At 36.7% G+C, this 17,974-nt stretch overlaps 1 protein-coding gene across 1 annotated transcript in view; it reads right to left on the reverse strand.

Moving 5' to 3' along the window:
* Positions 1–389: 389 nt before the first annotated feature.
* The window catches only part of RFX6 (regulatory factor X6), a 33,082-nt gene continuing 15,497 nt past the window's right edge, over positions 390–17,974 (reverse strand). The window contains exons 6-18 of the mRNA XM_033512928.1: positions 16,822–16,929; positions 14,462–14,539; positions 14,255–14,368; positions 12,205–12,254; positions 11,627–11,786; positions 10,035–10,179; positions 8,695–8,804; positions 7,146–7,263; positions 5,956–6,078; positions 4,383–4,592; positions 3,362–3,871; positions 2,181–2,399; positions 390–1,419 (exon numbers count right to left, since the gene is read on the reverse strand). Coding sequence (XP_033368819.1) covers positions 1,253–1,419; positions 2,181–2,399; positions 3,362–3,871; positions 4,383–4,592; positions 5,956–6,078; positions 7,146–7,263; positions 8,695–8,804; positions 10,035–10,179; positions 11,627–11,786; positions 12,205–12,254; positions 14,255–14,368; positions 14,462–14,539; positions 16,822–16,929 — 2,112 coding nt within the window. The 3' untranslated portion in view covers positions 390–1,252. The remainder of the gene's footprint in view (positions 1,420–2,180; positions 2,400–3,361; positions 3,872–4,382; positions 4,593–5,955; positions 6,079–7,145; positions 7,264–8,694; positions 8,805–10,034; positions 10,180–11,626; positions 11,787–12,204; positions 12,255–14,254; positions 14,369–14,461; positions 14,540–16,821; positions 16,930–17,974) is intronic.

A 17,974-nucleotide genomic window follows, 5' to 3' on the forward strand; every position in this document is an offset into this window, starting at 1 on the left:
TTATACAGCATCAGAAAGAAAAGTTTCATTCAGGTAGCATCCATTTCCTCCACCAAAAAATGTACTTTTCTTCAATTCCACAATATTCAGCATATATTTAATGGGTTGAATTGGAGTGGATTTAAATCCAAACCTGCATCTGGTGTTGGGACAGTCTGATTATAAAATAACACCTGCTATTTCGTGAATGCTTAGCAAGAAGCTTGTTTTGTGTGTTCTCTTCACCTCTGTAACACCACCAGTGAATATTCTTGGCTTATCCAGAAACACAAATAAATGTGTATTTGTGAAAAGATTATCATGGCACTTGTAAAACACTCTTTAAAATTAAAATAGCTATCCAAAGGCTTGCAATATTTTTAAATAATCTTTATTACTTTTGGTCTCAGTTTACACAATGAGATGTGCACTAAACAAATGAAAGTTGATTAATGTATTTTAATGGATTTCCATTAAAGAAACTTTGGGCTCATACCACAGGTAATTCTGAAATCCCATGAGATTTAGTGGCATAGTTTCATTTCCTTCAGTTATCCAGCTACAGCAGCAGGCTACTGCAGTTAGTTAGCTTATGATATTTGCATGTTTTGTTGGTTTTATTTTAAAAGGAAGAGAAATAAAATTCCATAATATGTTTTATTTATTTCCTGAGGACTTTCACTTACACAAGTAGGCACTAAACATTTGAAATTTACTTTCCAGAGCACAACAGTAAAAAACTTAAGAGTTTGGCTTAGTTTCATTTAAAACAGTAAAAACTGACCCTGTAAACATTTCCATAGGAGGTAGGATACATACATTTGACAATTTGTCAAATATGAGAAAGTAAACAGTTACTCTGTGGTCCTAATAAATAATGAGCAACACAGACATTAAATAAACATTTTTATATATATATATATATAAAAAAAGATAAAAGTGAAAGATTAAAATAGCATTTTTAATAAATTAGGAATAGATGTAATAATTTCTTTACAACTTATTCTTGCATGCAAGAATCACTGGTTCTTTCTGCTTACCCTGAATTTCTGACTGAAAAGCTGTAATGGTAAGAACAATCCTGAGAGATTCACAAGCAAGACCAAATCTAAATATAGCTATTTTTTGTATGTGAAGGGCTGATAACATTGCTAAAATGGGTCCTTTAATATGTAATACTTTTATCTTCCACCAACTTGGAAGGGGATTATCATCATAGCCTTAATGTCAGGGGTTGGAAAGTAAGCTTAGGGCACAGACAGGCCTCTCCCAGTTAGGTTCCTCCAGCAGCTGCTCCCATGAAGACAGTGTTGATTGGTGGTAAAGATGGCACCATATCTCTGCTTGCTGAGGCATGGACCTCCAGATTTTCCTGGGAAGGGAACTGACCAGATGTTCCATACATACACTGTGAAGAAGATGTGGTTTGCAAATTTGAAGCTGTGGGAAAAAAAAAGTTACCATCATAGCAAGTTTTCAATTTATTGAATTTAACAGAAATCACAATCCAGTTTCATGTGATGGAAACTCCTGCCTACCAGGCACATCATCTGAAGAACAGAAACGTCTGACCTTCTGTGCAAGATTACTGTGCAAGCAGTAGAAAGATGTAATCTTGTGTAGAAATAAAGTGTCCTAGTTTATATCTTCCACGTAACCCCTTTTGAAATGTGAGACCAAACTGAGATGCTATTTGTTTAAAGCATATACCAAAACAAGCCCTTCAGGATTGGGTATTTCTGCCTGAAATTCACTGTCAGTGGGAGCTTTGCCTAATACACACAGCTGTTGAAGCATAGGATGGGGGACAAGAGCACAGGAAGTATATACTGAGACACCCCTGACCCAGGACTCATTTGATCTGTTTGACAGTGAGGATGTCTAAGAGACCCCAGAAAAGCCCAGTCTGCTATTAGTTTACTTAATAATTAGAAAGTGCTTCCTAATACATATTTTTATGCAACTCAGGCCAGTCATTCCAGTCCTTGTGGACAATGGCTCATAGACCTCCTTATGGAAGAAAATTTATTAAACTCAGTTTTAAGGAAAACATATCTTATGATACATCCTAAGTACCAAGCTGTTTCATCCCTATGTTGCATTTCATATATTGTGTGTGTGTGTGAGCTACAATTTAATACTCAGCATTTGTTAGGATGCCAAAAATTCATAGCTGCTCCTCAGTTATTGGCTATACTTACCCATGGGGGTCCGGCAGACAATTGAAGGTGAGGACTCTGTGTAGTATGTGCCTGTTTGTTTTCTTCTGCTGTCATCCAAGATATTCAGTGGATCATGTATATCACTGTAGGATGGCAGTGGCCGAATGCTGCTGACACTGCTGATTACAGAAACATGTTGGTCCACCATTGTTCCAAGTCTGTGAGATTCTGAATAATTTATGCTGTTTCCATAATATCCTAATTGAAGATTGAAAAAAAGAAAAGATGAATGAAACTACTGGTTAGCGTATGAGCCTGTGATAACCTTGGAAAAGCAGTACTTTTTACTGGATGAAGCCCTTCACAATAAGATTACTTATGTACACCTACAGCCTTGGAAAATAAGCAGCATATGTAAGGACTGACCCAAAAGAGAGGTGGTAACAAGGAAACCAAAAGATGGTAAAGGTTCAGTCATGCCTTCGTTACAGAAAATTGCTCTTTCCTTCCAAGTTCAGAATCAAACATAGCCTGCAATCAGTGGCCTTAAGAGACACCTTTGGGGAGTCCTATCCACAAAGTTTAGTGCTTCCTTCTGAAGCTTACAACGAAGGAAAGCATACATGGGAAGAAAATCTGCAGGGCAGTATGTACTCACTGCATAGAAAAATCCAGATAAAAATAACATTTCCACTGTGTCTTTCCTCCAGAAGAGGGAGGTGTTTTGCTGGCTGTACTTCTGAAGCAGTGATTTTACATTTGTATTATGAGAAATGAAAGGGACAAAGTCCCAAATTATTGCTAATGCATATTTTTATACTTCTTTTCACCTCGTCACTAGAATAGTCCATTATGCTGGTTGCAGGGGTAAGCTATCTTGTGTCTGCTCTGTTTCACAGCAAATGTTTTGGGGGCTTTTCAAGAGACTGTTAAACCACAAGGTCATTCTGGTTTTGCTTCCTTTGTGCAAGATATGGTGATGATACCAAAGGAAGATTAGCATAGGGCAGCAGGTACATTTGAGGTCACCAGAGGAAAATAAGTCTTTAAGTAGCTTATTAAGTTGCTTTACAATCTCTATGTGTTATCAGAGAAGTGGAAAACAGGAATGTATAAATAAAAGCTGAAATACATCTTCCAGAGAAAAAAAGGCAGAGAAAACATGTTTTCCTCCAGCAATGAAAGAGAAACAAAAGGAAAAAGAAAATATGTAATAATACCGTTGGAAGCATTAGCAGGATAAGCTGTTCCTGGACATGTAGATACTGAGTTGTTCAAGAAATTGAAACTCCCGGTATTCAGAAACTGCATATTGTGTGTGTCCTGAGACATGCCAGATGGACCATAGCTGGAAGGGGATCTGGCATTGTAGGGAGACACAGCACAACTGTTGCTGAAGTAGTCTCTGGAGAACTGCTGTTCACTCAAGGCATTGAATCGGCTGGGCTCTGCTCTGTGGTCGTAGACTCCTGAAGTGGAATGGGCCTGTGTCCTGAACATAGCCTGGTAATTAGAATTGTTTCCATAATAATTCTGATTAGTCTGTGACAAAGTCTGGTAAAGGGGTTCTGAGTAGGAAGAGCACTGTGAATGTGTTGATAACATGGGACCTATGCTGGGAGGTCTCACAGCCATTGGCCCCTGGTTGATAACACTTCCTCGGCTGGCCATGGCTGGTGAAATGGGTGGAGTCATGAGATGACCAGTGCTTTGAGACAGCTCCATTTGATCTGGAATAAATAAACATTAGCCGTGATTAGTGTCCATACCTCAGTAATGCTGTTAAGACACAAACCTTCTAATGAAGTGCAGATTAACATTTGAAACTTTTACAAAAGATATGCACTGGCCTCCACCTATATAATTCACAGCTTCTATTTCATGGCTTCAGTCTATAAATCTTCCTCCTTTCATTCTCCAGCTTTGATGTGCCACATTCAGTGGGAATTTCCAACTGTTACAATCCTTATGTGCTCCAGGTTTGCTGTTCATTCTCTTCTCACGAGAACCTCACCAAGCCCAGAGTTCTAAGATGGTTTTACTATTTTTCCAAGGGGAACTATTACTGGCAGGGTAATTACAATTGCTGACTTCTGTAAATCACCACAGAAGGTGAGCTCATGAAATGTTTACTAGATGTCTTCATAAATGTGTGTGGTCATTGCTCCTCCTACAGCAACATGTTACCTCAAACTCAAAGGTCAACAGGCAGATTAGGGAAGGAGAAGAGTTGATACACACCTGTCAGCTGCATACTCTCCCCATCTCCTGTGGTGAAGGGGTTCAGCCCAGAAGATGCACTGCTGGGCTGGCCAGCTGACAAGGACACGTAGGTTTGCTCTCCAAGGCACTCGTTTTTGACTGAAGCGTCACTGGGCAGAGGAGCAGCTTTGTTGCGATTTGCTAGGAAGCAAGAGCTTGGTGATGCAGTGAAGGTGGCTTTGCTTGCATCTGGAAGGGCAAATGAAAACCCTTGTTAGCTGTTATGTATCCTCACCACACATAAATTCTGTATGTATCATTTTTCCTGACCACAGATCCACATCACGCAGTATCAGCTCCTTACTGAAGCTATCATAGTGAAGGTATGAATCAGATTTATTCCTTTGAAGTAAATGTCAACAATGAAGTCAAGTAAAGAGCATTAAGAGTGAATCAGGATCGACATTTCATCCTAAAGAATTAACAACGCTAACTTTAGAATGCTTGAACTCTCTTTTCATATTGATTTCTAAAGAAAAGCATTTGCAATACTCCAGAGCTCTTCAGCTTTTTGCAGACTATTGATAAAGTCAGTTTTGCTGTTCTTCAGAGGAAAACATGATTTTACAATTTTCAAGTTTCAAGTACTTCACATCAACACATAAGGATAAGGCAACTGTCACACAGGCCAAGTTTTTCTCCTTTTCGAGCCTCTCTCCCCTGGAGGCTGAATTGAAAGTGCAGCATCTACTGTCAGAGAAATTCTATGCACATTTCTTGCAGCAAAGTGCAGATTTAGAGTAACAACAACCAAAAAGTTAAGGATTGACTGCCAGTGGTAATGCTAATGCAAAACAATTCTGCAAGTTTCTGAAGTTTCAATGGATTTTTAAGGATTTGCTGGGACCATAACTTGATCTGAATCAAACTTCATTCTTTTTATAGCAAAGGACCTGGAATATATAATTTCAAACTGTCTAACTTTGAAGAAGCCTGGTAGATGCAAAATGTTAAGGATATTGTTTTCAAATAATTTTATTTCTCTTCCATAATACTAATATTCATTAAATCATTATATATCACACTATCATTATATATATCACACTATATATTATATATCACATTATCATAATACTAATATTTAATAATACTTCAGACACATGGTAAATAGGGTTCCAAACTTGTGTTCCAACATTGAATGGATATTTGCACTTTGGTAACATTTAATAGATTCCTACTTCAAGCTGTTATTACATATTTAAGATGTGGGGAGAAACTGAATTAGGAATTCCTGCCCTTTCTGCTGCTTGTACCGCTTTTCACACCTCAGTTCATAGCATTTCAGATGTACCTACAAGTCTTTGCTGCATCCAAGATAATTTCAGTGACCCTTAGTATTGACATTCCAATGAAATGTTATGAAGTGAACTGTGGTATGAAGGTGGGAATGAATTGCTGAGTGACTGGTCACAAACTTTACAGATGAATTTGTTTCAGACAATGCTGCACATAACCACACCTTCAGGAGAACGCAGTAAACTTGCTTCAGCTTAAACAAATACATAAATTTTGAAACATACCAGTACATGCAAAAGAACCAAGATCTAGTTACCTAAATTCTTCATGTATTTGTCCAGTAGATTCTGGAGTTCTTGTTCTTTGTCGTTGTTGAACTGTGTCTCCATTGCAAGCAGGATGTACTCATCTAGTAACATACGGATCAAATGAAAAGAACCTTTTGGAGGAGAAAGAGAGAGAGAGTAGCTGAGTTATCTCTGTGACCATCTCTCACCACTCCACAAGAAGTCAGTGAAACAAACAAATAATTGTGGACTTTAAATGACCTGGTAAGACCAACAAGGAATAGTGCCTAACTTCTAGCTCTAATCTCTCTTTGCACTGGCCCACCTAGCTCAATTGTTTACTGTCCTGTAGGCTATTTGACCACTAATTACATCAAAGAAAAATACTGATGAAAGTGAGACATGCTTTATACTTGAAGAGAGCACACAGTGGAACTAGATAAGGCTGAAATTTGCTAGAATGCCTCTGCTCTATTTCTGTTTGCCTTGTGCTAAATAACCAGACAATAACTGGTAAAGTCTTTGACCTTATTTCAAGGATATATCACATTAAAAAATGTGTCCCTACAGCCATTTCAAATATCCTTTGAATTTCAGATAACAAAGTACCTATCACTAAACATATGAAATTACATACTAGAGTTTTTCACTCGTTCTGCTATCTTCTTATATAAGGTTCTGAGTGTTCCCAAAAATGTAAACATTCCTAAAGATGCACGTGTGAGCTTTAATTTTTAAAAGCCACAAACACTTTTAAATTGATCATCTTCTGATTCCAGAATTGTGTGGTGACTGCCAAATTCCTTTTGTTTTTATTAAAATATACCATGAACAAGAACTTATATACAACAGTATTTTTTTACCAAACTGATCCACAGGTAAAAACAGTAATTTAAATATTTTGTTTCTTATACTGAGATGTGCAGTCATTGCCATATTAGAACAAAGTTTCTAGCATTTAAATGTCAAAGCAGTATCAAAACAGCAATTCAAAAGAAAAATACCTTTAAAAAATAAACCTGGGACACAGATGACCAGCAAAATATTACTAACATTTACTGTGAAATATTAGTTTGAAAAATACATCACACAGTATTTGTGGCTTTAACCAAAGAATTTTTAGATTAGGATGAGTTCCTCAGCACAGGAAATGGTGGAAAGCTGGTAAGTGCTTAACTTATATGTACAAAATATGAGTGGTTTTATAAAGCTCAGCTACCAAAACTTGATGCGTTGTTTAGAGTTAGGTTATGCATCACTCGAGCACCGAAAAAGCTCCATTTCAGAAGGAAGTCTTGAGCTCTCTTCTTTAACGACCTCCCATTTTGCTTGCTTGCCTGAAAGAGAACAGTAAAGTACTGTTAATATGCTCACTTGCTTTCTGCCAACAGGAGAGATGAACTGAATATCCTTGAGAGTTCAAGGTGTCTGACTCAGGCTGATGTGGCAGAGTGAATCAAGCTGCCTGATTCAACCTATCTCCTTGCTGTGTGACCTAACTTGGTAAATGAGAGCAGCCTTCACATTTTCCAGTGTAGTCCTAGATTCTGTCTGCCAATGTTGGTTGAAGCAAACAGCTTACTGCTTGGGCCCTGATGATAAATGACTCCATATTCTAGTATTAAAGGTGCCAAGGAAGGAAGGAAGGAAAGAAGGAAGATCCCACCCTCTTGCACTGCTATTCATAAAAACAGGGAATATAAATTAGTCTTTGTACTTAAATTTAATCTGTGTAATAGTCGTCAGAATTTCCCTTATAGGTATGTTACTATCATGATGATCAAAGTGATGCTTTTAATACTGCATATTTCATACAGTCACTTTGCTCTGGCAATGATTTGTTTGTGTGGTAACATATGCCCTGTTAGTTTCTCAAACAGCAAGCAGAAAGAAGCTGTTGTGTGGGTTTGACAGTAGCCACACTTTAGCATGAACTGAAGGCAGACAGCAGTGGAAGGATTACATGTTCTGTAAATGATTAGCTTCTGCTCAAGTTGACCTAGCTTCATATCAAAACTTGTTGGTACTTCTTCCCTTAAGTATAGGAAAACAATGCTAGGAACATCTTGTTCTAATAGTTTACAGTAAATAGAGTCACAAATTGGGTAAATATCTTTTACTTACCTATAAGTAAAAATCCTTTCTTTTGTTCTGAGCTGTAGTTTATTAATCCCTACACAACTACATGCATATAAAATACTTGTGATGAAAGTACATCTTGGTAATTGGAGATGGGCAATTTGATGGTGGGATCTCATCAAAACCATCAATTACTGTGTTAAGCACCTTACAAAGCTACAAAACTGTATCTTCCACCCTGAAATGTAGGAATCCTTCAGGAGGCTAGCTACTTATGAATGCACCTGCTGCAGGAACTTGTACCACACACAGCACCACCCAAATGCCACAGAAGAGAGAACTGCTTCTCTAAGAAACAGCTTTTGCTCATCACCTTACTCAGAGCAATCCCCTGCAATTCTGCAGGCACACATAAGATGGGAGGGTTTCTGTCACATACAATTTGTGAAAGTGCTGACTTTAGTGTTTTAGCTACAATACCTCTTAGTTTGTCACACACATAAGACTGCTCAGCATGATTAATCTGAGTTAATATCACTGGAATCTTTGGCACCAAATGACAAACTTCTCTGTCACAGTAAGGCAATAGGAGCAAAGGTGAAAATTCCTTGGGGAAAATCAGTGTGACTGCATAAGGAGTAAGGGGAGTAGGATTTGGTCTGGAGTCAGGCAGAACATTTGAAAGGTACCTTGATAACCCTTTGCTCAACCACAGTATCCAACCATTCAATAAAAGATTCCACAGTGGCATTCTTCTTTAGAAGGTCCTTCAGTTCTTGGAACACTGTAATAGAGTCATCTACCATGTAAAAAGGAGAACATATCATGGCACTCTACTCTGAACATGAGAAAAAGCCACTCACCAGCCATATGACAATATTGTAGCATGGAAAGGAAAATAAAGAATTAGAGCAGGGAAGAAATAAGTAATTTCCCAGCAAAGCAAGCACACACACATCCATCACACACATGTATTTTAATTACTTAAGCATTACAATGATACAGGTTGCAAGACAATGAAGTTTTATAAGAAAATAAAAGCAAAAGAAGATTAGTGTATTTTCTATTCCTTTGTAGAGTCAGTCATGAAAACCTTTCTAATACTACATTTACTAGTAAAGCTTTCTCTGTAATATGGCAGATTTGCAGTGTCTTATGTTTCCTTCATACCTTAGAAGTTTCTCACAACAGGATATAATTTCCTCAATTCTCATTTTCAAAAAACTGCATGAATAACCAGTTATTTCTCTTGTTCTTTTCTTTTTTAAGCAGTGTGAAAGAAGACAAGGAATAAAATAAAAATTGACTACACAAAAAAAGTAGGAAAGGGGCAACTCAAATGAAAATGTGAATGAAATTGTGAATCATTAAAGAGAACAAACTTTCATAATCAAAGTAATAATATTTACAGGACAACACATTCCTATTCCTTTCAAGAATCTCTGAACAACATGACTCCTATGACAAAGTTCTCTTTTTAATAGAGAAAATGGCTATATCTATTTTTCAACAATTTATATGAAAATTAACTAACTCAAAAATGATAGTTCACTCTATTCTGTGTATGAAAATAGCTGCTACACTAAATAGAAAATTACATCTACTTTTAAAGCACAACTTTCAGAAGAAAATACGATTAATTAAAAAAAGTAAACTAGTTCAAATATTCATTTTTTTAAGCCATAATGAAATGGTATTTTGGATAAATCTTTCAAGAACTGATCTGTGCAATATCCCCATATAATTAGGACCAAGTTCCAAAAGAGGTTTTCAAGTGATGTAAATGAATTTTTTAACAACCATTTAAAGTTATCTAGCTGGGGTGACTTTCCAGCACAAGCTTCTGTTCTTGTAGGACATGCTAGGGCAACCAATTTGTTTTCTTAACCTCCTGAAATTTATGTTGAACTAGATTAGAGAATGCAGAGTCTTCAAGTGCCCTGTCTCAGTCAGTCCAAGTAGATTGGTGTGGCACAGAATGAAAGAATTAATTACTTTTAATGGTCCAAATATATCACCATGGACTTACATTCACTGTAGGCTTCCCCATCAGAGTCTGTGCTGCCTGAAACTGCAAGGAGGGCCTGAGAACCAATACTATTCAAATCAACTTTTTCAATATCCGACACCATGGAATTCACCACATGCTGATCAAAAAGAGCTGGTCGAGCAATCTGCAAGAGAAAGCAAGGTAAAATACTGAGATCCTGTTGTGGTTTTGCCCCAGCTGGCAGCTAAGCACCACACAGCCACTCAACCACTCTCTACCCTGACAAGGGATGTGGGAGAGAATTAAAGGAGTACAAGTAAGAAAACATGTTGGTTAGGCTAAAAACAGTTTAATGATTTTTTTTTAAAAAAGAATAAAAATAATAACAACTACAACAACAATAATAACTTAAAAGTTTAAAAGAAACACCAAAAAACAACAGAGAAAACTACAGTCCAACAAAGAACAGTGATGCAAATGAAAACACTTGCTCACCACCAACTGACCAATGCTGAGCCAGGTCCCTGAGAAGTGGTCCCCTGCTAACATTTCCACAGTTTTATTATTGATCTGTGGTATGGAATATCCCTGTGATCAGCTGGGGCCAGCTGACCCAGCTATGTCCCCTGCCAAACTTCTGTGCCACTCCAACTTACTTGCTGGCAGTGTGATGTAAGAAGCAGAAAAGACCTTGGGTGTGTGTAAACACTGCACAGTAGTTACTAGAATAGCCCTGAATTGTCAATAGTTCCCAGTACAAATACAAAATTTAGACCCATACTGTGATGAATAGCATTAACTCTATCACAGCCAAAACCAGTACAGGCCCACACCTAGGGATCACACAAAAAACGGCTCAGAGAAGAATCTTATTATGTTTAATTTAATTTTATTGTCACGGCTGGGTTTACCACAGCTCTGATGAGATAATGTTTCCCTTTCACTAGACTCCTGGTGCTCTTCTAATGTGCCTTCCTATCAGATTATCTTCACAAGATCACCCATATGCTGCTTTTGTATTTATGAAAGAGAAAATCAGGTCAAGATGAATCTGTGGTGTGTCTACAGTTACTCATGAGGACTACCACCTCAAAGCCCTAGCATGGAAGGAAGTTTCTCAAAAGGCATTCAATCCTTTTGGTTAATCTATAAAACCATCACACAGAGGTGACTCCTAACTGCAGATACCTATATCCTGACAACATAGCTTTGGAGTCTTCAACTACCTGTCATTCCTTCATTCTTTCTTCTCACTCAAAACTCAAGCAGAAATAGAACAACACGGGCAAAGACAGTGAATCTTTGCTAGGCAAGAAGAATCATCTGGCATTTTCCAATTTGGTACTAAACAAAACACACATATATTCCACTTGATCATTTCATTGGAAAAAGTTCCTGTGATGACAGCTTATTATAACCATGGTCTTTGCTCTCTTTCCTGGTACATAAGATTGAAGTTCTGGTCAAATCTATTTATGTTCACTTTCTAATTTCTTGGCTAAAACTACAAGATTTAGGGCTTTCAAGGCTGAAGGTCAACCCTGAAAAAATAATGCATTGTATCTCATAGCCAGAAGGGTACACTGAATACAACTGACACATTTTTGAATGTATAATCTTATTCTGTTTACCTGTGCCAGGTGTAGGAATGACGTCTGTCGTTTCAGGGAGGAAACAAATCTTCGTGCAATAGGCAATTTCTTATCTATCAGGCTTTCTGGTAGATTTTCCAAAGAGGAAGCAACCCACTGTTCCCAGTTTTTTGCAAAACTTCTTATATCTGCCAGTAAACTATAAGGGAAACAAAAAGTGATTTAGAGAATCACCAATAAAGATTTGCATTAGTTAAAATAATTTGGTTTCAATCTATGGCTAACAGACTTCTGAACATATCTAGAAATTCCTCCTCAGGTGTTACCAGAAGAAACAGGAAATGACCAATCATTGATCTATATATTGACTGCATATTGATACATACCTTCTCTGGAAAAAAACTGTGGGCCAATTGGGACACTAAAATGCTATCTAAAATTTTAAGGCTGTTCTATAGCTGTCCTCAGAGCTGGAGCTATTTTGCCATACATATTCTACTGTTCTAAAAGTGAGCATAAATACTGTGAGGAAATTTCTCTAGAATACAGAATTACTGGTATTTATCTGGAATATAACTACAAATCAGAATGTATCATGATTATTTTCAAATACCTACCTTTCTGGCATTTCTTGCATTGTTGCAGGGATGAGTACATCTGTAAGAACCTTCAAAAAGTTAACAGAAAATGACATCATGATTCCACTGGTCATTTATTCATTCATCATGTCTGTCTTGTCTACTTAGATTGCAAAGTGATAAGTACAGAAAATTTACATAGAATATAGCCATTCAACCTATTGTCCAGAAAATTATATGCCTAGATTTTTCCAATCACTATTAGACAGGAACATATGAGATATTTATATACTTACACTGCACCAATTCTATATTTTCTTGTATATCTTCACAGCAGTAAAATGAAAAAAAACAAGATATGCTATTCCCCATGTCTTAGAGTAGGGAAATCCATAGAAGTGAGATGCATAAACACTCTGTCTTTTCTAGCATCACCAAGTCTCTGTAAAGCAGATACTCAAGCATCCTCCAAATCCTTGAAAGCTGCTGACTCTTTCTACAAAACTGGACATGACACTGTAGTCATTCAGAGTTTAGCCATAGAGTTCCCTGTTGCTAATTGTGGTGTGAAACTGTTTTGGCAAAAACCTGTGCCATCTGGCATGACATCTAAGGAATGTTACTGTGAAGGACAAAGTTGTTAGACAATATTCCAGAAATCTCCTTTCTCTGTTAATGGAAAAATTTTGATAACAACCCAATGTAATTCCTTATTTCTTCTGTCAGTTGTGATGTAAAGAATATCTAACATGATTATAGATAAGAAATAGTGAGAGACAAAAAAGAGACACAATAGCAAATTTATGATCTTTTGAGAAATTTGGTCTTACTCAATCTATAATTTAATGCTTCTCTAGTATTTCTTCTTCTGTCACAATAAATCTATCATAAATAAAGTTAATATTTAATCTATTGAGATAACACATTTAGAGCAGGAAAAACCTCATAAACTCAGGGTACATTATAACCTCTACAAGTAAATGAGGCTTAATGACCCATCTCCCGGGTAGTAATTATGATTCTTGATGCTAATTACCTTTGCTTTACTATTCTACCTAAAACATTTCTTACTTTACAGCTTTATATGCCTCTAAATAATACATATTTTCTTTTCTGGATTTCTCCCCATATTTTTATACAGTAAAGAAAGACAGATTACCATCAGGCATCAGAGCTAAAAAGTTTCAAGTCTTTTGCTTTGACTGGTTGGATTTTTTCTATTAAGCCAATAGTTACTTCTTCTCATCATCAATATGTGATGTGAAATCTGTTAGACATTTATATGAGAATCCTTTTCTATTTCTATGGCACATCCTATCAGAGCAACTTAAAGTACTTTGCATCTACTAAATAATCATCTAATCTGACTTTTCAGATGAAAAACTCAGGAAATTTTGGTGGCATTACTTTGTTGTTTCCCCAGCTCTCTCTAAGTTATTCCTGACCATGCAACACTCCCAAGGGTCACTTAGTTTCAACTATTTATGTGGTCATGCCGTGAGTTAGATCAAAGATCTCATATGGTATAAAATCTCTGTAGAGCAAGTATTCCTTACTTTTTTTTAAACCCTGACCAATTTAGAGCGTATCAGTTTTGCTGGTACATCTAGCAGCACGGGAACAGAAATGAAAGGCAGCCAACAGGAGGGGCAACTTAACCCAGTATTGTTCCAGTTTGGTAACATGAAACCATGGCCATGAAACCATGAGCAGACTGGCATGTGGAATCAGCAATGTGCCATGGACTCTCTTTCTGGGTAGAAATCTTTTCAGTGAAAACAAGGCTTCAGTTTTCATCCAGGATTACCTCAGCCTTGTCAGTGAGCACATGAGCATTTCTTTTTCCTACATTCAAGCAAGTAGGTCGGGGTTTCACTGTTACTGTGCTGCCCAGTCACACATCAGGTTTTCAGCTGAGCTGAGACTGGAGTTCAGCTCTTATAGGTGCCCGTTTTATTTCTTTATTTCAATGATCTCCTTGCTGATTTACAGCAGAAAGCAGTCATGGCACCCTGTCATTCTATCTTCTTACAGATGCAGAAGCTCTACGGTGGGTGAGATTATTCATCTAGCTTAATGCTTAACTTACCTTATATAGTATTGAGTCACAGACACAGAAAATGTCAATGATGATGGGATTTTCAAGCAGAGGAAGAAGATGGTCAGGCATTCCTTGCCAAAAGTGTAATAGGAAATGCTGAATCTAAAGAAATAGGAATCAGATTCATAGACATAAATTAAGCTTTCTTGGCTACCCATGCATATGTACCAAGTGTGCGTGTTCAAACAACCTTACCTCTTCAAAGTTCCCATTAATTGCATTGTCAAGGACACACTGACAGTGTGTTTTGTACATCATGATAAGAGTATCTACCTGTTTTGGAAGAAAGAAATATTAAACAGAGTTTCTTTACTCTTTTCTTTACTGCTACAGTGGTCTAAATTTCTGCCTTGTGTAGCTAGTATTTAAATAAACTGTATTGCAATGGATATTTACAAACAAGCAGCCTGTATATCTAGAAGTGATGAGGACATCACTCATCACAAGTTTTATCAACAGCTTTATGTCATTATTATTCAAGCATTATTTAAGTCATTGTTTAAGTCAAGCACTGATGCTGTGGTCAGACAGTAGCATCTGAACCCCTATACACTGTGAAAATTTGGATAGTAAAGTAAGGCAATATCTAGATCAGCCAGTCAGATGGTAAAGTAAAAATTCACCTTTCTGAAGCTAAGATTAATCCCAAAGAGGAGTGCAAGTTAATCATTAGGCTACTATAGGCGTCTATGAGTGTTCTGAAACATCATCTAGTTGGACAAATGAGAAAATAGCTGCCAGTCATTTGGTCAAAGTTTAATCACTGCCTCACATGAACTGAACTTTTAAAAGCAGAACTCCCTTTCATCTCATCAGGTTACTTTATCTGAATGGAGTGTTCTCTTATTTAAAAAAAACAAACAAACGAACAAAAAAGAAAGTAGCAATTTTTAAAAATTGTAGCAAATTATAAGACAATAAATATACAAACTATTTTAAGGAAGGAAAAGTGCTAGCAAAACCATTCTTATGGTCCTGAATCACAGAAGGTTTGTCACAGCTTATGAATTTCTATCAGATTTTGAATGAACCTGGTGCCATCTTATTACAGTAGGTTTAGGATGCAGATTTATTTGAAAATAAACCTTTCTGACTTTCAGAGCTGCTTCTCTAACTAAGTACCTTTGAAAAGCAATAGCAGGGTGTGAAACTGAAGAACATTTTAAAGAATTGTCTTTGAAAGGAGTTGATGAAATATAAAGGTCAGGTAAGTTCTCTACAGAAATATTAAATCCAGGAATTACCCATCTATTTTAGTAATTATGGACTCTCCAGACATCTGAGTTGCAAGCATCTCCTTAAGAGTTTAATGCAGGAGTCAAACTTCATGTACAGGCTGTCTTCAACAGTACCTAAATATCTTAGTTTCAATAACCTTTGGTCAGATAAGCTGAAGGAGAGAAAAGGGAGTATGAAAAGAAAATAGGAATTAAGAGAACAAGAGACAAGGAAAGAACAGCAAGGAAAGAGAATGCAGGAGACACAGAAATTCATTTTTCCCACAGTCTCCTCATAACTTGGTAAGCCTGTCCCCAGACAGTCATGCACAATGCTGCTGAGCCAAAAATGAAGAGAGAATGAATTGCAAGTTTTTCTCCATTGTTGGAGCAGTAAAAATCAGTTTGTTTATACCGCTGTGTTGGGTCTTCAAGGAACCTCAAACATTTGTCAGATTTAAATTTAACAAGAATGCTTTCTATATGAGAGATATCACTTCACTGATGGAGACTATAGCAGCAGGTGGTACACTGCTGAGTATACCAGTTCTGGGGCTTTCTTTTGGAAAGGCAAGATTTCCAGCTAAGATGGCTCCTTTCCTTTAGTTTCTCCCTACAGGAATCCTAGGCTTCACTACTTTCTCAGAACTAGCTTAGGAGGAGGGGCTTGCAAAAAAAAAAAAGTTTTAAAGCACTGTGTCTCAAACCAGTCACTATTATCACCTGCACTGAAGACTAAATTGAAAAGTTCAAAGGATTTCTAGCACAGTGTAGCAGCTTGTAACAACACAGATGTAACACACTGGTAAAGAGTCAAAGACATAAAACATAAGAGATACTTCCAACTGAAGAGTTACCCTTAGGATAAGTAATACCAAGTATTTATTTGAAGAATGATTTAAGTAATTTAAAAAAACCACAAACACATTCAGATTTTCAGTCACTTTTCAAACAATTAATGAAAGAGAGTAAAATTCATCTGTTTGTTGTGAATTATTTGTTCTGTTCTAATCAGAATAAAATTTACCTTAAATCCAAAGGCATTTGTAAAGAATACAACTCTCAGTTATTTGTTTATTTTGCTCTCCCCGTCTTACATACCATCAGTTTGTAAAATACTGGGTCAGTTAATAGGTAAATAATTCAACCACCTTTCCATTGGAAAGCCGGTTAATCGGTGTTAGTAAAGGTTTGCCCCCTCTATAAATCAGTCACCTCTGTTTGATTATGGACATTTCTGTCTCTTTCATGTCAATACCTCAAAGGCTAAGATATGAAGAAACATTCTGTGGCAAATTTTTGATCTCTAAGACAGAAGAGAAGGAGCTCACTTTTTACCTTGTCTTTAGAAAGGCACCCTTGAAGCAAAAGGTGTTGAGCACTTGGAAACTCTGGGAGGAGTGTTCCAGTTTTGGAACTCAGAGAATATTTACGAGTAAAACCACCCTGAAATGGAAGGGAAAAAACAGGAACATTGAAATAGCTAATACTGTTACATATGAAATCAAAAATTCATGCTAAACTTGTATATTATTTCATGAGTCTACTATCTGAATACAATACTTGCATTCAGATAATCCTTTAAAATATTTATGCTTATCCAGATCTGGACCCCAGCTGAGGAAGGTTATTAAATATGTGTCTATAGCTAAACTCCACTGAATACTCTTAAAGTCTCAAATGTTATGATTAAGATGAAACCCTCATCCTCAAGAAAAGAAATGCAATCTGTGTTATGGTTCTGCCCTTAATGGCTGAACTGTAGTTATTCTCATAGGATTGCATTCAAATCTAAAGAAGATCATTTGGATGAAACCCTTCATTCTATTTTAGCCTGACCAGTCCTTATGTCAATTCAGTGTGCAGAGCCACAAGCTGGCCTTCTGCATGTTCCTGGGGAAAATCTTATTACTTCTGTGCAGATTCCCTCTGAAGTAATGACTGAAATTTATGATCTTGCATAAGGCATTTGAATGGAACTTGAAATGACCTTTTCGTACCCTTTTGCCTACAGGTGGATTTCACTGAAGTGGGAATGGTAGGTATATAGTTCAGCATATAGTGTAAAAGTGTGCAAATTAAACTATTTTTCTGTAAATGTTGGCTCATTAATTGGAGAGCAGTTTCAAGTGAAATTTTCTCAAATACTGAATTCATAAAACCACAGCTGTAACCAACTTATTCAACATAAATATAGCCCTATTTTTATAGGGTGATATGTCTGAAAAAACAGGCAGCAAAAATCCAAAAGCATGTATCATGTAAAGCAATTTTGCCTGTACTATCTCCTGTTCAAACACATATAAAGCTCTTAGTAAAAGAAATTGTAGACATTTAGAAACATTACTACTTCTTCATGTCAATACTTTTGTAGTGTTATAATTGCCTATCAGTATAAGGAGAGTATTTTTTTTAACAGGAGTAATCTTAATGATTTTATTATGCAATTACCCATGAAATATATTAAAAGCTCTGATTAAAAGGGATTTGT

This window comes from Parus major, chromosome 3 (assembly GCF_001522545.3).
Source record: "Parus major isolate Abel chromosome 3, Parus_major1.1, whole genome shotgun sequence".
Taxonomy (NCBI): Eukaryota; Metazoa; Chordata; class Aves; order Passeriformes; family Paridae; genus Parus; species Parus major.